At 38.8% G+C, this 25243-nt stretch overlaps 1 protein-coding gene across 1 annotated transcript; it reads left to right on the top strand.

Moving 5' to 3' along the window:
- Positions 1–273: 273 nt before the first annotated feature.
- anxa4 (annexin A4) lies at positions 274–10380 on the top strand. Its single transcript, XM_085279486.1, has 13 exons — positions 274–412; positions 1453–1502; positions 2157–2244; positions 2954–3048; positions 4988–5101; positions 5574–5664; positions 6483–6562; positions 7342–7398; positions 7498–7591; positions 7791–7886; positions 8251–8309; positions 9822–9944; positions 10168–10380. Exons 2-13 carry the CDS (start codon positions 1494–1496, stop codon positions 10222–10224), a joined length of 963 nt encoding a protein of 320 aa, XP_085135612.1. The 5' UTR covers positions 274–412; positions 1453–1493; the 3' UTR covers positions 10225–10380.
- The last annotated feature ends 14863 nt before the right edge of the window (positions 10381–25243 follow it).

Genomic DNA, 25243 nt, shown 5'->3' on the forward strand with positions numbered 1-25243 from the left:
TCGATTTTATAGGTTTAATTAAAAAACAATGGAGACAAAAATAATGTCATTTTATGTTACAATTTACGTTGTGTATGTTCAATTTCATGGAATAAAGTGATTGAAAATAAAAAAAAACATTAGAATATATTTATAATTTACAATAGATTTTACAAGACATAAAATGTACCTGCATATCTCAAAATTTTGACTCTGAGTTATAAGGTAATTTTTTTTTCTGCAGTGGAACAAAGCAATGCCTTGGCCGACATTCCGCGAACGCACCTCAAAACGCGAACGACCCTGCAAAAAACTGACGTCCGTGGGAGGCGCAAGAAAAACAGCTGGTAGTTATAAGCTGTAGAGTTCGCTGTACTGTGACGATCTACCTTCGTGTCTGACTTCAGGCTCAGTAGTTTTGTCTCCGGGACAGGTAAGCTATACTTTAGCACCGGTCAGTCATTTATTTACGCTGTTTTGCGGTGTGACTTTGTCAGCGTGGAGATTAGGCGGGAGCTCCTCTGTCTATCTGTCTGTAGGGTGTGCCCACTGAGTTTAAGACAAGTTAAGTGTAAAGTCTTCTGTTTCCTGACTTTTTAATCGACGCGATGTACTCTTTATATTTCGTATCTAACCACGTCTGAACCATAGATCTATAAGGCATCGATCAATAAGTTTCAGTTTCAAGAATGTCTTTGGCACTATGAGTCGATTTCGTTTTTGAGCTTCAGCTTTTAGTTTATCCTTGTATGTGAATTCACTGACAATTCGCTTGCTCGCTTTCGGAGAATCAGAATGAGCGTGAGCAGCCCAAACAGGTTTACTAACAGGAAAACTATAATCTAGCAGTTGTTAGAACTTTTCCCCTCCATGCACGATCAAGTGCAAGAGTTTACCCTGAAAAGCAAGGCATTGGTTTGTTCACGCAAATGAGGATTTCTACATTAGGTTGCACTATTGCGCTTTGGCAACAGCAAGAATCGCATGCCTCATATTTACATTACACACCGCTAAGGTGTGGCCCTAACCCCAAGTGCAGAGTTTAGGCTCCCGTGTTTGAATATCAAATATCTCCACAGACAAATACTGGGAGATTAGTCATGTTATGTATAATTTATGGTAAAAACATTTAATGTGCCGGATCATAAGTGGATGGAAGTGAACAGGGTAAGTTGATCTCCACAGGGATAAAACCAGGTGGGAGTGTACTAGGTTTCCTCTCAGTGAAGTAATTACAGGTGTATCCAAACAAACACGTTTAATGAGATAAGCTCCCGGGAAACCACCACAGATGTAGGACACATGAGAACCTGTGACGAAACGTCGTGTGGTGGAAACCCTCTGTGAGATGATGACCTGTATACAATATTGATCAAAGGTTAACGAAGGCCACATTCAAACCTGTAACATCTTCCTGCCCCTGCAACGTAATAAAGTACTCATTGTGCATTTTTTAAATCTGTTCTTTTGTAGCTTTCAGGACTTCCAGTTTGAAAATCTACACTCTTCCTACAATGGCAGCAGTAAGTCTCTCTCAGCTGCACGTTCATGTGTGAATTTGCATCACCGGTAGGGAGTCACTGCACTTTCGACACAGCATTCAAATTAAAGACAAGTTAAAGGTTCAGCAACCCGTGATAAAGGTAGTTTATTAAATAGTTTTGTTTTGCTTAATTTTTTTGTTTTTATGTTCAATGCAAGTCCCCTAAACAAGATTATAGAGCCCTTACAATTCAATCCTGCTTTTTAAAACTGTAAAATAATCTAACACTCATGAATAGAAGAATAATTATGCATTGTAGCACATATGCCTTTGACTTTAGCATAAATGATCAATAATCAGACATACTTTATTACACATATTTTTAATTAATTCTGTAAAATGTTTACAAATGCTCATCTGCATATCTTTATTTTTCTACTTATTGAAAAAGATAAAATTTGCGATAGGCAGATAAGCTTCTGAGAAATGGATACTGGCTTTAAAATTGGCTCTTACACAGATGTGTTAAACTAGTTCAAACAAATTGATGTCAAACCCTTCACGTGTACATAGTGAGATTATTTAAAAATGGCATGAATGGGAAAAATGATTGAGTTGTACTTTAAGCTTTGTGTTTACTTATTTAATTTCTGTTTAATAGAGTAATAATTGTATTTTTGTCATTTGTAATCAGATCGGAAACCGTGGAACCGTGACTGAAGCTGCTAATTTTAATCCCGACGCAGATGCCCAGAAGCTTAGAGAATCCATGAAAGGAGCTGGTGAGTGATCCAACACCATTGTCACCCACTGACCATCAGCTGAAGATATCCTTAGCCCTCTATGGAGAAAATAAATTCTCCTTGGTCTCGCCCTTCTTCTGAAGGAAAGTTTGAAAACGAATTTCAACATTGCGCAGTGCTCACGCAGTCATGGGGTATCATAGTGTTTCCTTTATAGTCCATTTGATTGGTAATCTTTTACTCTGACAGTGACTAATCTTTAACCTTTGTGTTTTGCAACATTTTCACTCCTGATAAGGAAGGAAATGAGTCTTGCTTATCATGCAGGTTGTAGTAGTAGACTAGCTTTGTCATGGATTATGCTGTTTTAAAGCCAAGCAGGGAGATACTGTGTAGGTGCTATGTAGATCCCCTCTAACATTCAGCATTTGGTAGTGTTAACAAATTCAGCAAATTCATGGAGAGGAATGTTCAAGCTGTTCGGGTTTGATACTCTAATAATCTTCTCCTGACTCTTGTTTGAGCTCCATTGGAAACAGATGGTTTCTATGGCCATGGGAACAAACAACCTTGTGTTAGGATAATCTCCAGGCCTGCAGCAGTGTCGCCCGACTCTACGGCCTACATAAAATGACCAAACCTATGCTTTTAAATGCATTTCCAGCAAAAGAAATAAATATGGTCCTTTTTATTTCAAGATTGACAGCAGTTAAGATTACATAACCTGAGTCTATGAAATTTCTTTCAGGCACTAATGAGGCAGCTATCACTGAGATCCTGGCCCACCGTACTATTGCCCAGAGGCAGCGCATCAAAATTGCCTACAAACAAACAGTGGGGAAGGTGAGATGCAGCAAAAGTAGTCCATTCATAACTGAAGATGTGCCTTTGCATCTTAAATACAGTAATAATATATAAATGAGTTTGATGAATGCTGTTGGCAATAACAGCAGATGTGTTGCCTCTTACTCCGCTGTGTACTCTCACTGTCCTTATTTTAGGTGGGGTAAAGTGATAAGGTGCAAGTTAACCTTTAACTGCAAAGCAGAAATGAATAACACTTGCAAATAAAGGCTAATACGGAGAGGGGCTTGTGAGTTTTCTAGAAGAGGAAGGTCTGAGTCAATAAAAAACACAGACTGAACCCACATAGGTGTGTTACCCACTGTCACTTCGGTTGTTTCCTGATTATGGGGCTCAATATATTAACAAAACGGGAAGCTTGAGATCTTTATTGTATTGACATATTAAGATAATATTTATCTCCCTGCACACTGTACACACTGCACATCTGGTACAAAGTCATTAAAAGCAACTGAAAGTTCACTGAGGGGAGCTATGGGAACAGCAGAGTGAGCAGAGTTGTTGCAGTCAGGAAAAGTGAGTCATGTTGCACACGCGGACACCCACACGGGGAGGGGGTGGGGCTGAGTGGAACAAGCTCCTCTTTTCACCAAAACTCTTTCCAAGAACCACACCCTCTAGCGGAGACCCAAATGCTGTTGGAATGAGTGAAGTCATGGTCAACATAAATCCATTTCACTCAAGTGAATGTTGTAGAGAGTCTGTGTTTGTTACACTGACACAGCCTAATAAATTCACTTAAATGGCCTGCATTTGTATAGCGCTTTTCTAGTCCATACACTACATTTACACATTCACCCATTCACACACTGGCGATAGCAAGCTACATTGTAGCCACAGCTGCCCTGCCCTCTGCGCTGACAGAGGTGAGGCTGCCGGATACAGGCGCCACCGGGCCCTCTGACCACCACCAGTATGCAAACATAGGGTTAGTATCTTGCCCAAGGATATTTGGCATGCAGCCAGGATGCAGCCTGGGATCGAACCACCGACCTTCTGATTAGTGGCTGACCTGCTCTGCCACCCGAGCTACAGCCACCCCAAATATTCAACTTGAGTTTTTTTATATCACGACAAATCACAACAACAGTCATCTCAAGGTGATTTATATTCTACTTCCATAGTCAAAGCCCCTATAATAATATGGAGAAAACCTGAGCAATTAGGCGACCCCCTATGAGCAACCACTTGGCAACAGTGGGAAGGGAAAACTCCCTTTTAACAGGAAGAAACCTCGGGCAGAACCAGGTTTAGGGAGGGGCAGCCATCTGCCATGACCGGTTTGGGGTGAGGGGAGGGACAAAAAGACAAAAACACACTGTGGAGGGCAAGAGATTAATAATACCTAATGATTAAACAGAGAGTGAAAAGAGGTGTGTAAAGCTGTCCAGCAGCCTAGTCCTATTGCAGGATAACTAAGGAAGGATTAGATTCACCTGTTCCAACATAACTACATGCTTTATCAAAAAGGAGGTTTTTAACCTAATCTTAAAAGTAGAGACGCTGTAGAGACCTGCATCCAAACTGGAAGCTGGTTCCACAGAAGCAAGACCTGAAAGCTTAAAGCTCTGCCTCCCGGTTTACTTTAAATATCCTGAGAGTGAAGTGCTCTATCGGGATGATACAGTACATAAGCTAGACTCTAATTATTCAACACATTGTATGTGAGGAGAAGGATTTTAAAGTTGATTCTGGATTTAACAGGGAGCCAATGACAAGGAGCCAATATGGGAGAAATGTGCTCTCTTTGTAGACTGTCAGTATTCTTGCTGCAGCATTTTCAATCATTTGAAGGCTTTTCAGAGGGTTTTTAGGACATCATGACAATACTGAATTACAGTAGTCCAGGCTAGAAGTAATAAATGCAGGACTAACTTTAAAACAATAAGAACATTCATCTGTTTCCATCCCCCTTCAGGACCTGGCTGATGATCTGTCCTCAGAGCTGAGTGGGAACTTCAGGAGTGTTGTCCTGGGTCTGCTGATGCTGGCGCCTGTATACGATGCCTACGAGCTGAGAAATGCAATGAAGGTGATTGAAGAGGTTTTTGATAGAGCTGCTAGTCTTTTAGTAATGCGCCTGTATATTTTCCTGTTGACCTTGGGGACAATAGGAAAATATACATGTATTATCTGTGTATGCCATGTCTGTTATTTTTATGTCACACAAATTATCATTTATGTTCACAGTCTTTGAATGACACACCTCGGTTGCTGTTATTTACATACTGTAGTTTATTTTGAGCTAATCCTGCACACAGTATCAGCCCTCTGCTGTTTTACAAATATGTATTAATCCGTAGCTCAACTTATATACATGTATACTTAAACAGTTGCACTGTTTATAACAGTGTGAAGTGATTTGGGGAAAATATTGAAGAAATTTGCTTGGGACTGGCAACCTCAGGAAGTGGTATTATGTGACAATAACAAATATATTGAATACCGCCAGCCTTTTCCTTTAATTCCCAATGTGCAGCTTACGGAATACTGATTTATTACAGGGGGCTGGAACCGAAGAGGCTTGTCTCATCGATATCCTCGCCTCAAGGTCAAACGAGGAAGTAAAAGTCATCAACGACGTCTACAAGAAAGGTAACAGTGTCACCTCGTCAGGTCTCCCTACCAGCTGGTACCAATGATATATGATATTATGTAGCACCAACAAAACTCTGTGTTTTGTTAGGAGTTGCAATGACCTCCTTTATTAGAAAACACTGGATGCTGTAAATTATTCATAAAAGCCACTGCTGCTCTCTGTGTGGCGGTTTATTGTTGCTGAATTGTTCCTCTGTGGGTGAAATGAGAGTAGCTGGAAAGTATTTATAAAGTGGTTTTCAGTAACCTTGCCTTGAGTGATTTGTCTGCTTTGTTGTGTTTTTCTATAGAGCATAACAGTTGGAAATTTTAGATTAAAAAGAATGAATATTAACTGAACGTGAATGTCAATATTTGGCTTCCGAATCTGTTTTTTATTTTTGTTTTGTTTGAATCTCATAGAAATCTGGATTATGGCTCCCTTTTAAGCCTGCAGTAAATATTATTCTTCCCACGAGCTGTTGTTCATAATGTAGAAATCTGAGAATCTATTATATTACTTATGTCTAACACGCCTCCTGCGGTATAAGCCATCGACAAGAATCCTCCAGAGTGCTCAGTCTTGATCTACTGTATGGCTAATATTTACATGAGAAGCTGTTATTAGTGCTGACGGTAGTTTGACACATTTAATGACTGACTGAACTAGTTGAGCAAGTAGCAACTTAACAGCATCTTTCCTACGAGTACTAACAACCAACAGAGCCTAATGTACATTTAGTGAACTGCATGTTTAGTGGTAAGTGTAATTTTAAAATAAAAACTAAAAGAGTACAATGTCACATGATTTTATGTCTTTTTTTTATTAATGGCAGAATATGAGAAGAAACTGGAAGATGCTGTAACTGGGGATACATCTGGAATGTTTCAAAGGGTTTTGGTCTCTTTACTCACGGTGAGCAAACTTTGACCCACAACCTTTTTTATAGTGTTATTCAGTGTGCGAAACACTGGCCAGAGACGCAAAAGTAGACAAGCAATTCTACCGTCCAGACCAACTGAAGTTTCTAATATTTCTAATGCTTATCTGAACTTCACTGTATCTCCAAACCGTGTTACAAAAAAACAAAACAAAAAAAAAGTCATTTGTTGAACATTTTCTGATGTAAGTGCCCTAAATCCTCATCCAGCAAACCGCTGTTCTATTCCAGTTTGTTTACAAAGCTTTAATCAGACGTCTGATCATTTACAAAGCTGACATAAGTGAATATTTATCTATTTTGCATTTTTATTAAACTGTGTTAATCCAAAGAACGGACACTGTTTGACAGCTTTAAGTTAAAATTCATAGAAAATAAACAACAGAAAAATAAATTCGGCTTGTTTTAAAATTTAGAACCTTTAGCATCTTAGCAATCAAAAAAGTAAGGAAACCCAAACATTTTGGACTTTAGTGTGATATTTGCATGCAGCATCGCAAATACTACCATTGTCAAATGGAACAAAGTCAAGCTGTGTAGATTATAAGTATGAAGTATTAACCTCCTGGTATTTACTAGCAGGTTCAGCCGTACTTGTAAAATGTCAGTTGGACCTTTATCGAATATCTATTCTTCAGGGAAGAGGAAGAATGAGCCACTTCTGCATAATAAAATAACCAGTTAATATTACTTTTTTCTGTTGCTTAATCTTGTACGCACGTTCTCTTGAGCTGACGCATCTCCTGTTTTGCAGGCTGGACGGGATGAAAGCACCAATGTGGACGAGGCCCAGGCTATTCAAGATGCCAAGGTAAAGGTTCAGGTCATAAGGGAAAAATGGTGTATTTAACTCGCCTGTTACACAGGCGTAGAGACTGGTTGATAAACAATTTTATGTCTGTGATTATAGGAAATCTATGAGGCTGGTGAGGCTCGATGGGGCACAGATGAGGTTAAATTCCTCACAGTGCTTTGTGTGAGGAACCGAAACCATCTGCTGCGAGGTACTATAAGTGCTTGGTGTCATGTGAAAATACTTTGCATTGCCTTACTTCCTTAAATTGGCCACCAAAGGAATTTCAGTTAATGATTATATCAAATTTATGACCAAAATCACTTGTTAAATCACATAATCTTTTAATTAGTGAGTCATCAGGTCACTATTGGCAACTTCCTTATGAATCACGTTATGTCCCACTCCAGTGTTTCAGGAGTACCAGAAGATTTCTGGGAGAGACATTGAGGAGAGCATCAAGAGGGAGATGTCTGGCTGCCTGGAAGACGTCTTTCTGGCTATAGGTGTGTCTTTTCAGTTACGTGAGCCTTCAGATGAAGTCTAAGATACACGTGGGTTCAAATTAGCACAGAAAATAAATAAATAAGCAAGCTTACAATATTTGCTGCTGATTTACCAGGTGGTCTGTATAAAGTTTATTGCAGAAACACAAAAATACACTGATCAGTTGACACTAAATATTTAAAAATGCACAAAATGAGGAATTGCAGGTCGACTTAAGGCCTACTCTTCAGTCACAAGAGATCAAATAAATGCTGCTGTTCACAATATTTTTTTAATATATTAACCAAGTAGAATAAATTGTTTTTCTGCATCATACACTACGATTTGCATCTCATGTGCAGTGATTTGTTTTCTACTTTGCAGTGAAATGCATCAGGAACAAGCCGGCTTTTTTTGCTGAGCGATTATACAAATCAATGAAGGTAAATATTTCATGCAGTAATACATAGCTACTTTTCTTTCTTCCACTTCCAGTTCTATCATAAAACAACCACAAATATAAAGAATTACTTCCATTAAGTGCTACTGTATGCAAAAGCCTCCTGTCACCCCTCATTTCTGTATATTTTGCTAGGAAAATGGGAAATGGATTCAGAGATTTATTCAAATGTGTTCAAACATACATGGAAATACAGCATTTAAGGCAAAAACAGAGCTTGTGCAATTATAATGAGCCTGCAAATTCAATATTTGGTATGACAACCTTTATGCTTCAACACAGCCTGAACTCTCTCAGACAGTTTTTCTTGTAATTTCTTTAAAAAGTCTGCAAGTATAGTTCAACTCTGGATGTTGGCTGTCTTTTTTCCTGTTCTCTGCTTCATTAATGTTGAAGTTGGACCTCACCATTAATGGCTTCTTGACAGCTATTGAGCTCATTTCTGATGAGGGTATGGCAGACAATAGATTGATCAGCTGAAGGGCGGGATGTATCTTTCAGGTCCTGTGGCACATGGCCCACTATGGTATATAAAACACTTTTGTTTACCTATGTACCTATGTTTTTCCTTCTTCAAACAGCACTTGTCTAACATTCACACACTCTAAAGAATGCATCAGGGGAAACTTGGAGTTCAATATCTTTCCCAAAAATATTTAGCCATATAGACATGCATCAAACCACCGACCACTCAGTTGGTAGACGACACCCTCTACTTCCTGAGATGCAGCCAGCCTTGCATCAGGTCTTTGTTGGATTTTTTTTTAAATTTCTTAAGGACATGACTTTCAGATACTGTTGATCTGATGTAGATGGTTTCTTAAGCGTGCCGCTTTTTCTTTTGTTCTCACAGTTTCTTCCAAATTTTTAAGGACACGCTGCACGGCATGCTGAGATTTGCCCAGGTTTCAGCTAATAGCACCTTGTTGGTCCAAAAATACAATTTCACGCCTGTCAAACGTTGTTATTTTTGACATTACTATTATTATTATTTTTTTTTTTGTAGGTTCAAATAAAAGAAAAGGAGCAAATTGTGTTTTTTGGAACAAAACATTTTTTGTGACAGGCTGTTACTGTAGCCTGTCACAAAATGCCTAAAGACAACAATTTAAACTTGGTTCTTTGCTAAGCTTCCCTTAGATTTTTTTTATGCTTCTATAATTCATAATTTAGTGTTAAATGGTTTGAACAAACAAGCAAACAAAAAACATCCCTGTGAAAGTGGAAATGAGTGGAAAAATCAACCATTGTCCAAAGGAAAAAATCTGAAAGACCTTCAGAGAGCCTGAATAATGATTGCTCAAAACTACTTTGTACAAGGAAGTCAGGCTTCTTGTAGGTAGATATAAAAATAAAAGTGGCTCAAGATTTTTGCACAGCACTGTATGCCATAATATATTATGAATTAGGCCAAAAAGAAATCAGTCCGAGGCTGTTATAGTCTGCGGCAGAGTCCAGTGCAGTACAAATACAGTTTTTGTTTCTCTCTTTCCAGGGCCTGGGCACTACAGACAGTGTCCTTATCCGGATAATGGTAGCCAGGGCTGAGATTGACATGTTGGACATTAAAGCACAGTTCCTGAAGATGTATGGAAAAACTCTACACTCCTTCATCAAGGTGAGGCACCAAAGAAAGGAGACGGTAACGCCCTTTCGTCAGCAAAAGCTTTGCAATACATCAGCTGGGGTGTAATATATGCACTTCTGACTTTATGTAATGTCCTTATGTTGTTTTGAAATGTTGCAAGACAATATTTAAGATAATTTTGGGGGGGTTCAGAAGCCTTGAAGTTGTAAAAATATGTTCTAATTTTTCCTTTTTACCCCCCACCCCCCCGTAGGGAGACACATCTGGTGACTACCGCAAAATCCTGCTCGAGCTCTGTGGAGGCGAGTAAAGAAAATCTCACTCCAACATTCAGCCATGCGTTTACTCTGGAATCTACAATATTGGCTTTTTTTTATTACAGTTTGTTCATCTGTGCTTTTTACATTTCACTGTGCCTTATTTGACGCTTTCTAAAAACAATTAAACCAAAGATCAGTGACCTGTGCAGAGATTTCTGTTTTTTCTTTTCCTTGTTGTTGATGCTGTGTTAAGGATTTATTAATTGCATTATAGAGGGTGAAATTTATATGCTTTCCACATAAAAGCAACACAAAGATGGATGTTGTTGGCATCTAGCTGTTTTTACAGTGCAGCATTTTCATTACCATCTAGTCAATGAAGTCCATTTGTTTAATTGGTAGCAGTTCCTCATTTGCTAAGTCAGCCCTTTATCATTTGATTCAATTACTTAACAAGATGCTATCTTGATTTGGGAGGCAGTACATGCTCTAATCAGGTTATCGGGAATGTCACATAAAGTATAAACTTACAGCTCAGTGTCTGAACAATAGGCCCAGGTAATGCTGTAGTGTGCAGTGGTCAAGGTGAACACTAGGTGGAACCAAAACAACTCCAAATAGGAGCTGTGGGCCCATAAAAGTCAAGCCAATGAAGAGGCCTCTTTAAACTTCCATTCTCAGCTGCAAAAAGAAAAATGCCTGAAAAATGCCCCATTGCTTACTTCATTTATGACCTCATGGTCTCAGTCACTAGTTTCAGTTCTTCTTCAGTGAAGCAAGACGTTCATTTTCTTACATTTTGGTCACTTCTAATGCAAAATGGATGAAAAAGCAGAGTATGCTTTATGGCGGTCCTAGTGAGTGATCAGTGTACAAAACGAGAATGCACTGGTCTCCAGATCCATGACATCCTGACATCCATATTTTCTGTAATGTTTGTTTGCTCCCTGGACAATCTGGTGGCATGTTCAACCGTATAAGTGGGCTCCTTACTATTTTATCTGGCCTGTTTTTATAGCTTGAAACCATTTAAGAAGGAATAAACAAGGCGTTTTCAAGGCTGTCTTGAAGTTTTAGAGGCCCCAAAAGGCTGCTGTGTTGTTTAGCCCTGCATAGGTATCGTGCAGTTATCGAGTTTGTGCCCCTTTATTGATCTCGGTCTTATTACAGGTGTGTAAATTCTTTAAAACATTTTAAATTTGTAATGTCATTTTCTGTCTTATCGCATTGTTATATATATTGTGATGCAAAAGCTTTCAAAGAAATCATTTTGTTTTATTGCGTTCAGTTTAATCCTTTTTACAAGCACCTTTGGTAAATTCTATTCACAAGACAGAAAGAGGATTTGGTATTTCACTGTGTACTGTAATATATGAGCTAATCAAGGTAAACATTATAAAAGACCTCTTAGAAAGAATGACTCGACAGGACATATGTTACTACAGCAAAAAACAACTAGACAACGTGACAATAAGTCGATACAGCAAACACAAGCGACGCCATTTTATATCTCGAGGAATGCACCGATAGCAAGGTCACACACGGAGGTCATTTCTTTATATTTACTTCAACACATTAAGAATTATCCTTAAATAGTCCTGTGTAAGGTGAATGAACACAGCACTGCAGATGTACCAGACAGCACAAGAGAAATAGCAGCAAAGCAAGAAAACCTCCAGCAAACCGTATGTAATGCATACTGTGCACTCAGCCCTCTGCTGACATAAGTGGGCGGTAAGCTGAGACAGAAGATCATTATCAACAATATGGATTTGCCAACAAGTAAAAAGGTATGCTGCTTTGGCTTCAGGACCAATGTGGCTGTCATGTTACCGTAAAAGGTGGAAATATAGAAAAGTGTTTCAAGTTCACAGTAACTTATGCAAGACTGGGAAAATGAATGTATATGTGTGTTTCTTAAGGTGAATTGGCATCACAAACCACAACTTTTTTTTTCTTTTTTTCTTTACATTCAGTTTTAGATTTGCTTTGTTTGTGATTCAAGCCTCATTCAGTACACATGCAGGAAGTAAAAGACAGCACTGGTTTAAAGAGGACTTGACTTACATGTACATGAGCTTAAACTACCAACATGCCACTGCAGTCAACAACATGCTGAATGAAAGAAGTGGATGAGTAAACAAATATGCATAATGTTCTCCTTGATTCCTGCTGTGGCATGACAGTTCAGTGGCACGGTGGTTAGCCCTGTTACCTCACAGCAAGAAGGTCCTGATTTCAAATCTACTAACTGCCTGGGGCCTTTTCTGTGTTGTTCTCTCTGGGTCCTCAGCCTTCCTCCCACAATCCAATTAACTGATGATTAACTGAGGCAACAAGTCAGGTTTTTGCAGTGTACTTGTTTCATTGTTTCCTGAAAAAACCTGACTAGTTGCTCGGAAAATGCACAGAAGTACAGGGTACTTACAGTGTAATTGTTTCATTGTTTTGAGGGTCTTGCATGTGACTCTATAATATGGCTCGCATTCCAGAAAACCTGATCTGTGGCCTGCAAAATGCACATAAGTACAGGGTACTTGCGCCTTATTTGCTAGTCGTGTTATAATGTTTTACCAAACAAAATATAATAAATGACTTTATATTAGCATTAAATACTTTGTTATACTAACGTAATTTGCGTGGGTTGGATTAACTCAATTAAATCAAGTTGATTAGTCATTAATTACGTTGGTCCAACTCAAATAAGTGAAGTTGAAATAACAGAATTGCCTAATGCTAAAATAAAGCAATTTAATAACATGGAAATCCTTTCCATTATTTTTTTCATGGCCTTTCAAAATAGCCAAGCAAAAATGTACTGACCCTCACCAAGTGCTTACAGCATCATTGTTGTACAAAGATAAAACAGAAGTGACTGCAGAAACTCACATCAGCCACAGGTCACTAATGGGCTGCAGAGTGAGGGTCAAACACCTGAGCCGCCTAATGGTGGGTGTATACAATAGAGAGAGTGTTGTTAATATATTTTTTACATATATAATCTATTTCTGTTTAACTTTTAATTTGGCTTAGTTTCCCGAAGGCCACATTACCCACCTTCTTCTGCTTCTAACAAAATTGTACTTCAAAAATGGCAGGGCAAAATTATGCAGGAAATATGTTATATGTTGCTTGGTGCTGATGTGCAGCTGCATTTTTTTTTACAAGATTTTCACACATGGCCACCTGCTGGGACAAAGAAATGACACTAAATACCTCTTTCCAGCAGTGTGCCAGTGCAAAGCCAGTTCTGTGTTTCTGTTTGAGCACCAGCCCAGATATCAGTGGATCTGAGAACTACTTATTATTATGTATAGTATTATAATTTCCCTCGGGATGAATAAAGTATTCTGATTCTGATTCTGATGACCAGCAGAAGCTGGGGTCAGCTGAATTTTTTTGACTTTCAAAGTTAAGGTTCACAGCTGAAATCTGAAGCTATTTGTTTAGGTTTTTATTTATTATTTATAAAGCTAAACAGATATTCATCCCTCATTTTTGCTTTACTTCAAAGGGACACCTTAATTACCTTTAAAGAAATACAGATTTAAATATTTTCAGTGACATGAAAGCTGAGCAAATGGGCCCATTAATGAATTTCACAGAAATTCATTAAGCAAAAATAGAGGGTATTATGTGATCTGAAATTTGCTCCATAACATGATCATTATTCATTGCTTTCCTGCTCAGTATTGATCCATTACTTCATTCTCATCTAGTGGGATTAAAGTAATTTATTACCATCGAAAGGAGCCAGCTGAGGTGGTTCGGGCATCTGACAGGGATGCCCCCTGGGCGCCTCCTGGGTGAGGTGTTCCAGGCATGTCCCACCGGGAGGAGGCCCCGGGGCAGACCCAGGACACGCTGGAGAGATTATATCTCTCGGCTGGCCTGGGAACGCCTTGGTATTCCCCCGGATAAGCTGGAGGAGGTGGCTGGGGAGAGGGAGGTCTGGGCCTCTTTGCTTAGGCTGCTGCCCCCGCGACCCGGCCCCGGACAAAGCGGATGAAGATGGATGGATGGATGGATATTACCATTCCTCGGTGAAAATCCTGAGCACATATACTTAGTCTGACCAACTTTGTGCTCTTTTACTTGAAACATTTGCTTGCTTCATGAGGGAAAAACACATTACGCAAATGTGTTCGCATACACAAACATGTTGTGTAAATTAAAGCAAATGCCGGAGGAGCAGGCGAGATGCAAATGCTTGCAGCGTAATTTAGCTCCCAATTTACACAAGCAAACAAACAAAATGCTCACCGTGTTCAATCGCTGAGAGATTAGGAAGAAATTTGCATAACACAAATCAGTTTCTATGTAAATAAGTTCATGTCTGTGGATCAAATCTGATCCTCATTTGCAAAATAATGGACATTTCACATCATCTTCAGCCTGATTGTCGATACTGAGTGCATAAAAAATGCAAATTGCTAAAAATATTTATTCACATTTACTTCTTATAAGTCAGATGATAATTTAGTGCACAGTCATTTTCTAGGTGGTCCATTGTGAAGGCTGTGAGTGCAGTAGATGGGCAATGCAGAAAATCTTAATTAATTAAGGTCATTTCCTTCAGGGAATAAAACGAAAACTGATGTACAGCTGCTCTGCTCGTGACTGACTGAGGACCACCAAAGTTCTGATAATACACACACACACACACACACACACACACACACACACACACACACACACACACACACACACACAGTCACAAACACAGTCACACAAGCATTAATATGGACTAAATTCTGGCAAAGTCACAGGGGAAGACTTAAGCTGTTGTTGTGGTTGAATGCATTGAAAACAAATGTGTTATTTGCACACGTAGCTGCAGGTGCAATGAACTGGAATTTAACACATCAAATATTAGGTTTTTCCAGACAACCAGAATATGAAGGAGATTTGTTCAAAATCCGACAAATCCACACAGATCTTTTTAGAGACTGCACCAAATCTAAGGCACATGAAAGCCATTATACATTTGCATACACGTTCTTTTGTCCTACACTGATTTTTGCGTTTTGTTGTTCGTTGTTTTTACTGAAAGCTTCAGATACCCGTCACAATGATCTCTCTGTGTTATCCAGAAAGTCAAACGCACAGACAGCCAAGTAGCTACAATTTTCTCCTTATTTTTCTTTTAAGCCTCGGATCCTTGGATTGTAGACTTGTGCTGTATAACACCACTTAAAAAAACCAACTATGTGTGTTCCCTGTTAATTAAATAGTAAATATATAAAGATAAAGATAAAAGATTCAATCTGCTTGTTAAAAAAATTCCCAGGGTATTATTTGGATTGACGTCTTGGATTCCTGCTTTGATTTCATTATTATTCCAGTCATGTTACGCTTCAGTTCTTTGGTTCAGTTCTCATTCGTATTTTGATTTACTTGCCACTGTAGTGCTAGTTTTATTTTTTGTGATTCTGAGTCTTTGTTCTTGTGAAATTGATTTCTGGTTTCTATTCATTTTGTTATTCCAGCCTCGTTGGGGCCTCGCTGTCTGCGCTCTTAACACACTCAGGCCCAAATTAAGTTTTTTGTTGCTAATGCACAACCAAGTCCTGCAGTGGTACTTCTGAGTAAAAAAAAACAACTCATAAAATATGTATGTGGGGTAATCATGTTGTTAGTTCTTAACTGTTGCAAATCTGCAACGTCTGCCTGGAGAGGGTTAATGTCACGTTCATGTACTTGTGCCCTTTGTGCTTCACTGTCTTTTGTTTGTTTATTGATGACTAATGACCCACACCCTTTTTCACACCTTGGCTCATGTGATAAGGCACATGATCAATGGTGGGTCAACAACCCTCTTAACTCCCACTTAAATACACCTGACTCTCCACCATTGGTCTTAGAACTGAAGAAGCGTCTCAGATGAGAGGTGAAACATCCTCAAGAAACTTAAATCCAGTCATCCAGTTTCTTTCCAAGCTCCTTAGATTACCATGACCTGGATGACTGAGAACCTACACAGACATATTCCTGCTCTGCTTTGTTGCGTATGTCATATCCTTTTGTTCTATACTTTCTGTCGTGCTGCTTATGGTCTTGGCCTTAAATTGAATTTCAGGCTCATGGGTTTGATTTTGCACTGCAATAGACTGGTGACCTGTCCATAATGTAACCCTCCTTTCATCCTATGACAGTGGGGATAGGCTTGAACTCTATATTGGATCTATTTTGTATCAGGCAATAATCTGATATTTGTACAACTACATGCTAACATTCTGACTAAATATGGAGGTCTCTCACATTCAGCATTTTTGATTTATGGCCCAAACTGTCTTAAAAATGTATCTTTACATCCATGATACAAACAGTGGCGTGGAAATCCCAGTACATCAGCAATCCATCTGACAAAAACAACTTATCACCTTTCCCATTCTGATGCTCAGTTTGAACTTTAGCAGGTGGTCTTGATGACGTCTACATGCCTAAATGCACTGAGCTGCTGAAATGTGATGGGATGACTTCAACACGTGTACCTAATAACCAACTGGCTACTTATCTTCTGCATATTTGGACACAAAATCTTTAATATGAGCCTTTTTAATCAGAAGCAGGAACATTTGTTGGGATTTTTTAATGAGTGCTAAAAATCATCGCCAAAAAACTTTTCTTTCTTTTTTTTTTTTTTAAATTATAGCATAATTAAAGGCTTTAATTTAGCTTCTATTTAGCTTCTCTCAACGTTATAAATCTGTGTTCACTTTAATTTTCATTAACTTTGTGTTCCCATGTCTATCCAGAATTCAAAATGGTTTAATGTTGCCTAATTGCAAATACTGCTCTAACAATGAGAACAATAATGTTCAACTCTGGTCCTGGAAGGAACTAAAATATCATCAACACAGCACCCATGTCTCTGCAGGACCAGCTGAAACTTAGAGCGACTTGTGGTCCTTTATTTGGACAAGTTAAAGCACAGATTAATGTTTTACTCTGCATCATTATTTATTATACAAGTCCTAGAACTGCAGCCATGAGTAGGTTTTGCATCATTAGCCTCCCTAAAAACTGTGTTTTGATAGTAAGTAAGGAAGTTGTATATTAATTATGATCTTTACATGTTTCACTTAGTATGATACTTTCTGGCATTAATTGAGTTGAAAACCAGATGTTTATTAGGCATTTCACATTTATTATACTTGCTAATTAGTTGAACACATCTGTTGCTGGGAGGCACAATAACTAAATCATACAGTACTGTATGGTATTTTACAGTCCTATTAATCAGTATGTTCATAAAAATTAATGGTTTCAGAGAAAATTCAAAGATAATGCTGCCTATTTTGAAAGGGCAGAGAGAAGACTGAAGTACTGTAGCAGTCTAAGGGTCCATACAAAAAGCTTTCCATGCCACAGATGGTAAAAATTAATATAATTTAGATATAGTCTACAAAATTAAGCAGCAACAACTATGGTAAGAAGTGGCATCAACCCCTGGCGGTGCCAAACAGCTACATTAGGTTGAGGCGTCACCCCAAAACAGCAGCACTCGCCTCTGTAATGCTCTGGCTTCTGGAGGGAGCCAGTGGTGCCGCAGCTAGCTGCTGCTGCTGTGATTTAAGCCCCTGCTATGATTATTCTACATTCACCAGCTGTCGTTTATCTGTCATTTGGTGATGGGCAAGAAACGGCTTTTTAAACCCTTTTCTCTCCCCCCCTTTTTAAAACCTCAAACAGCTGCCTCCTATTGCCAAAAAGGCATAAGTTTGATGAGAGGGATGAAAAATCACTTTGAGTGAACCCTTTCTCATCCAAGTAGGCATGTGCTCCATTGTCAGAATGAAATTATTGATCACCGTTGCTTTAAGTCACCAGCTGAAGCTGAGCTACCCTGAAGAGATCATTATGGTTATTTTGTCGAAGCTATGAGAGCTCCTTCAAGAGCCACAGTACGATCATGTCTTAAAAAAGTGCATCGCCCCTTTAACATTGAGCAGATTCCATGGAAGGCAAAGAAAGAAAATGTGGTGATAAAATCCTTCAAATAAAAGAAATAAACCTCTCATTTAATATTTTCTTCTTTACTACACCAGTATTCTTCCACATGTCCCTCACAAACTGTGCGGGTTGTTTACATCAGGGTGTGATGCAGCATTTGAAGTGATTTTTATCCTGATGAAGTGAACACAGAGTCTGTGCGTCTTATGAGTCAGATAAAGGTGTTTTGAGACCCCATCAACTGAGAACATAACAAGTCACGAGTGCTGTGATACTTCACCTTCTGTAAGATCAATGATGATGACCTCAGCAATCATATGAGTCACTTCACATCAGAACCGACGTGAGCTGGGTGTCAGCAAAGCCCTTAGTTTTCCTCCTGTGAGTTTCACACTTGTTCTCAGTTCTTCTGAAGTACATATGTCCCCTTGTACTTATATTTTAAATTCCTTTTAAAATGTTTCTATAGGTCTCTTTTTCTCATTTTGCAGTCACACATTGTAGAGAGATACTTTAGAAAATATATAGATTATGATTCTTTAAGGGCTGTTTCTTTTTCATTTGTATAAAATAAAATAAAACACACATTTTAAATGTCTCTATAAAAACCTCATCACACATGCAGGTATGTTCAAAATCCAACAATCTGGAAACTCACCAGCCACTCTATTAGGGACTCTTTAGCACTGGGTTTGACAGTGCTAAAGAGTCCCTAATAGAGTGGCTGGTGAGTTTCCAGATTCTTCCTGTTTTCCTTCCCACTTTCACCAAGGGATTGGTCATATGGGGTTGTCTGATTGTTGGGGTTAGTGTCCATATTATTGTAGAGTGTTACATTGCAATTAGAGCAGGGCGATATGGCCAAAAATATTTATCATGATATATATTTGAAAATTTGCGATAACGATATAACTGACGATATAATTGATGCGAGACAAAATACAACTCCACAACATTACTAGCGCAAAAAGACAACCTATCATTTATTTTCACTTAAACAAGAAGCTGGTTTTTATGTACATTAAAGCTTTATAAAAATGTAACAGTGCAAATGCAAATTCCTTGCTGAAAGTTTAACCAAAAGGCATTTCCAGTAGAAATGGGCTGACATATCCTGAGCATAACCATGTATAATATCCACTGAAGTTAAAAAGAGGTGCAGTACGCATTTTTCGGACCATAAAATGCACGGGATTATAAGGCACATTAAGCGAAACAAAGCAGTCAGATAAATCAAACTTTATTAAACTCATTCTTCTTGCTTCCTCCACTTCTGTACCATTGATTCATTAATGTTGAATTCTCTGGCAGCTGCTCTATTCCCATGTTGTTGCAGTATATTAATGACTAACCTTGTATTGTGGATGGATTATCTCAGTTGTTCTCCTGACTGAAGTTTGGTCCGTTTACAGCACCCTGCCATGCGATTGCATTTGTCTCTAACCATGAGGAACCTTCACGTTAACTTTTATAAGTGGAAAAGTGTTAGTGTTCGTCCTCCAGCTTCACTGTTTATGTTATGCTAACATAGCTGTGCCGCTAGCGATCACGTAGCACATCATTATATACCAGCTAGCCCAACTTCAGTAACCCTACAAACGTCAATGCTGTTTAGTTTCCTGTCTTCATTTATGTTGGAAGTGATAGCAGAGCTGTACGTTTGATTTTTTTCAGAACTCTCTCAGTCAGAACATGCAATAGCATGCTTGGGTAACTAGCGAAACTAGCGAGCTAACTTCCGCTAGCTTCCTGCTAACTTCTAACTCCGTTAAATGTAATACATTTTGTTTTCATGGATGCCTGGAAGTTAAACTTCATAGTTACACCTGGTAAAGCAGCAATGCTGATCGTTTTATTAAAGATGAAAGAATTTAGACAGTTTTTAAGTCTCAGTGATGCTGCAGTGTTCGTTTGACCTGAAGTTTACGGAGTTTAGGACCCAGATTACTCCCAGATTTAAGGGCATCTTAGTCCGACGGCCGCTTGCATGTTCTGCAAAAAAATGTGCTTTGTCGTGTATCTGACGGACAAACACCAAAGCAGTTCCACATCACTGAAGTTGCACCATTTTTACAAACCAATTCTGGTTCATCTGTTTCACTCAACAATCGGCCATGTGCGTACGAAAACAAAGGCACTGCGCATGCGCGTTTTACTCATCCCGATATTTCATTTTCCTATCGTTGCCTAACATTATACCGGTATTACCGTGAACGTTATAATATGGCCCAGCCCTAATTGCAATATAAAGAACCTTGAGATGACTGCTATTGTAATTTGGGGATCATTAAATAAATCTGACTTGAATTGATTTGGTCACTCTAATCTGACATCTGGCATCAACAAGGTATTTTCTCCCAGAGTTTCTGAAATGCTGTGAAATACTGAACGTAAACCTGTGTGGTACCAACAGCATTCAAAGTCACTTAAATTGTTTCCCCATTTTGATGCTCAGTTTGAACTTCATCAGGTGGGCTTGACAATGTCTACGTTGGCAGACAGCCACTGTGGCGCCATGACCAGGTTCTTATGGCAGTGGCTAGACTTATCTATTAATAGCAGCAAACAGCATCATGATTCAAAGAAGACAATATCAACTGTCAAAGCCTCAGAGAAACCAACAAACAAATATAGGCCATTTCACACAGCCTTGGACTGGCAGTTGGAAGTATATCGTGAAAAGCAGTTCCCAGAGCTCACTGTTAAAACTTCAGTCAGACCATACTTGATAATTACCTCTGAAGTTTCAAAACATTTGATCACAATGGAACTCACGGTGCCTTGGAAAGAGTATTTCAAACAATACCTTGAGAAGAAAACGCACAAGGTACCAAGACCTGCAGGAAAAGTGTAGGAACAGGGACAGGAGGACTTTCTGTGAGCCAAGAGAAGGAGGATGCAGAAGCTTTGCAGGATGCTCATTTTGCAAAGTTGAACATTACAGGAGCTGCTGGAGGGCCATTCAATCTTTGACTGAAGCTGCAAGGAAAGCCCATCCATGGGCTGCCGGTGGGTCACAACTTTCCTACATTTAAGCAACAAAACTTGCAGCTAAAACCTAAGTTAACATTAACAACACGCAAGCAATACTAATTTATTAATGTTTATAATTTCTTAATAAACCTGTAACAACTAATTTCGGCCGCGTAGGTGTAGGATTACAAACTGCAACCTCATTGTAGTCACTTGAGGTCAAAATAAATGCATTGGCATTGTTTTGTCCCTTTTGTGTTTCCAAATTGTGTGAACACTGCTTGCAGTCTATAATTCCTGAGAGAAAATGTCTTGCCCTTTAGGTGCTTTATGTTCTGTGTGTTTAGAAAAGCAGAGGCTGTAAACGATGCACTGTATCGCTGGTGGGAGACCATTACAGTAAAGTTGTGGGCCAGACATCTGAACAATGAGCTGAATTGTGAAAGTTCGTTGCAGGAGGGAGCAGCAGACTCAGATAATGATGGTCTGTCGGTTTGTCACTGACAACACTGAGTGGGTCTCTTGCTATATAAAAATATTGATTATAGCTGCTTTAATAAAATTTGGATTCAGCTCTGCAGCTGTTTCCAAGAAAGTCAGGGCTTAAATGCTCCATTGGAGCTTTTTTCAAATGAAGAAAAAAGTAATCATGTGGTTGGACTGACTCCAGCAAAAGAGACTTTTCAAAACGAAACCCAAAACGTGCAACTTTTAAAGGTGTATGAGTGATAAATCCAATACTCTAATGAAGCCTTAATTAACTGCCGCTTATGTATCAGCCATAACAGTGTTTGAACAAAGTTCCTGTGGAAACATCTGTCAGCAGACTTGAACTCAAATTTAATGAGCTGCACATTCGATTAGTTGCACTCTCTAAATATGTAATTTCCTTCCTGCTAAAGGGACAAGAGCTCTTCTACTAAGTTAAGTTCAAGACGATTACAGGAAAACACTAAAGGTCACACAATTAATCGTAATCTGTTTTGTGAAATCACTCTGAGAGATATATTGAGCATTTTTGAAAATATTTTAATATTATTTATAATAAAGGAACCTTGTTGGGGGACCTGACACCAGATGGTTCATCGATTCGCACGGGATTCATTTGCATCAACATCACAGCAACACATTTTTGCATCATTAAATGGGCACTTTCATCTTTTCTTTAAAAAAATGCTTCTGCTTGTACAGAATAAACATGATTTGCATATGTTATGAACTTTGCAGCCACAGGCCCGCCCTTTCCTGTGAGTCCTTACAACACCAGGTAAAAATTCCTTCCTACAGTACTAGACCTCTAAATCTGCGAAAATGACATGAAAAGATAGACTTCTAGCATCTGGGGATCAAACTAATTCAGTTTATTTTTGTTTTTTCTGTCTATGCCAGTAATATCATTATTATGTGTATATGCAGTGTGATATACAGTTTATGTATTTATTTTCTTTTTCTTTTTTTTAATGAGAAATGGCACAAGACACTGTGTCTTGCTAGCCTTGTTTATGTCTTTTACAAAGATTCATGCTTTCATATGTGGCTTCCTCTGAAATTTGGAGCAAATTTCTGCCTCATACACAAAGGTAAGGCAAGGCAAGGCAAGTTTATTTATATAGCACAATTCAACAACAAGGTGATTCAAAGTGCTTTACAGAGACATTAGAAACAAAAACAAATAAAAAGCATGATTTAAAATTGATTAAAACAAACAAACAAACAAACAAACTAATTAACAAACAAACAAAACAGTATATAAAATCAAAACAGATAAAATCAGAACAATAGATAAAATCAGTAGTTAAAATGTACGTTTTGAAATTTAAGCTTAAAAGTGTGGATTTGGTGCTTTATTCAAATGCAGCTGAGAATAGGTGAGTCTTCAGCCTGGATTTAAATAAACTGAGTGTTTCAGCTGATCTGAGGCTTTCTGGAAGTTTGTTCCAGATATAAGGAGCATAAAAGCTGAATGCAGCTTCTCCATGTCTGGTTCTGACTCTGGGAACTGATAAAAAAAACGGATCCAGATGACCTGAGGGATCTGGAAGGTTCAGGAGGTCACTGATGTGTTTTGGTCCTAAACCATTCAGAGCTTTATAGACCAGCATCAGAACTTTAAAGTCTATCCTCTGACAGACAGGCAGCCAGTGTAAAGACCTCAGAGCTGGACTGATGTGGTCAACTTTTTTGGTCTTAGTGAGGACTCGAGCAGCAGAGTTCTGAATGAGCTGTAGTTGTCTGACTGATGTTTTAGGTAGACTTGTAAAGATGCTACAGTAATCAAGCCTACTAAAGATGAATGCATGGACTAGTTTTTCCAGGTCCTGTTGAGACATCAGATCTTTTATCCATGAAATATTCTTGAGGTGATAGGAAGCTGATTTTGTTATTGTCTTAATGTGTTTTTCCAAGTTTAGGTCTGCATCCATCACTACACCCAAATTTCTCGCCTGGTTTTTAGGTGTATAGATTGAAGTTCTCTGGTCACCTGTAATCGTTTTTCTTTGGCACCAAAGACTATTACCTCAGTTTTGTTTTTGTTTAGCTGGAGAAAATTGTGGCACAGCCAGTCATTAATTTCCTCAATGCATTTACCAAGAGCCTGTACAGGGCCTCGGTCTCCTGGTGACATTGTGATATATATTTGTGTGTCATCTGCATAGCTATGATAGTTAATTTTGTTGTTCTTTATAATCTGTGCCAGTGGGCGCATGTAAATGTTAAACAGAAGGGGTCCCAAGATGGAACCTTGGGGAACTCCACATGTGATACTTGTCTGCTCAGATGTGAAGTTGCCTATTGATACAAAGGATTTCCTGTTTTCTAAGTATGTTTTGAACCAGTTTAGTACAGTTCCTGAAAGACCTGCCCAGTTCTCCAGTCGTTTGAGTAATATGTTGTGGTCAACTGTATCAAATGCTGCACTGAGATCCAGCAAAACCAAGACTGACATTTTTCCACTGTCTGTATTCAGACATATGTCATTAAACACTTTGGTCAGAGCGGTTTCAGTGCTGGGGTTCTGTCTAAAACCTGACTGGAAGGCATCATAGCAGTTATTCTGTTTTAAGAAGTAATTGAGCTGTTGAGAAACTGCTTTTTCAATGATCTTACTTAAAAATGGGAGATTTGAGATCGGCCTGTAGTTCATTTGTGTCATGTCAAGATTGTCCTTTTTCAGTATAGGTTTTATTACAGCTTTATTATTACAGTTTTTAGTGGTTCTGGAAACACACCTGATATTAAAGAACAGTTGACGATCTGTAACAGGTCTGACTCCAAAGTCTTTGAGACCTTTTTGAAAAAACTTGTTGGCAGGACATCTAAACAGCAGAGGAGGAGTTCAGTGACCTAAGATGTCCTCCAGGTCTTTGCTGTTAATAGGGGGAAACTGTTTCATGGTGTTTAAACAGTTTTTCAGTGGACACAGTATATATCCTGAATATGCTGTTTATGTACCAATTGCTTGTCTAATCTTTTGGATTTTGTCTGTGAAGAATTTGGCGAAGTCATTGCAGGCCATGGTAGAATGACGTTAAGCTGCCACTGACACAGGAGGGTTTGTTAGCCTGTCAACTGTAGAAATTAAGACCCGAGCATTATGACTGTTTTTGGTGATGATGTCAGAGAAGTAGGACCTCCTTGCACTCTTCAGTTGTAAATTATAATTGTGAAGTTTCTCTTTATGATGTCATAATGAACCTGGAGGTTTGTTTTTCTCCATCTGCGCTCAGCTTTCCTACACTCTCTTTTTTCATTTTTCACCAGTTTGGAGTTTCTCCATGGAGACTTTTTCCTTCCAGAGATAACCTTCACCTTAATGGGAGCAATAGTGTCCATTACATTTAACATGCTAGCATTGAAGCTATTGACGAGCTCATTGACTGAACCTCTGGACAGGTCAGGTGTTAATGGGAAGACCTGGTTAAATATCTCACTAATGTATTCAGTTATACACCGTTTTGTGATCACTGCTGTTGATATATTTGTGTGAGCTGAAATTTTACTTTCAAAGAAAACACAGTAATGGTCAGACAGGCCCACATCAGACATAGTAACCTTCAAAATGCTCAGGCCCTTGGAGATCAGTAGGTCAAGAGTGTGTCCTCTATCATGTGTGGCCTCTGTTACATGCTGAGTCAGCCC

This window comes from Mchenga conophoros, linkage group LG7, assembly GCF_057382185.1.
Source record: "Mchenga conophoros isolate Kocher_MC1m ecotype Shallow Benthic linkage group LG7, M_conophoros_male_GT1.1, whole genome shotgun sequence".
Classification (NCBI taxonomy): Eukaryota; Metazoa; Chordata; class Actinopteri; order Cichliformes; family Cichlidae; genus Mchenga; species Mchenga conophoros.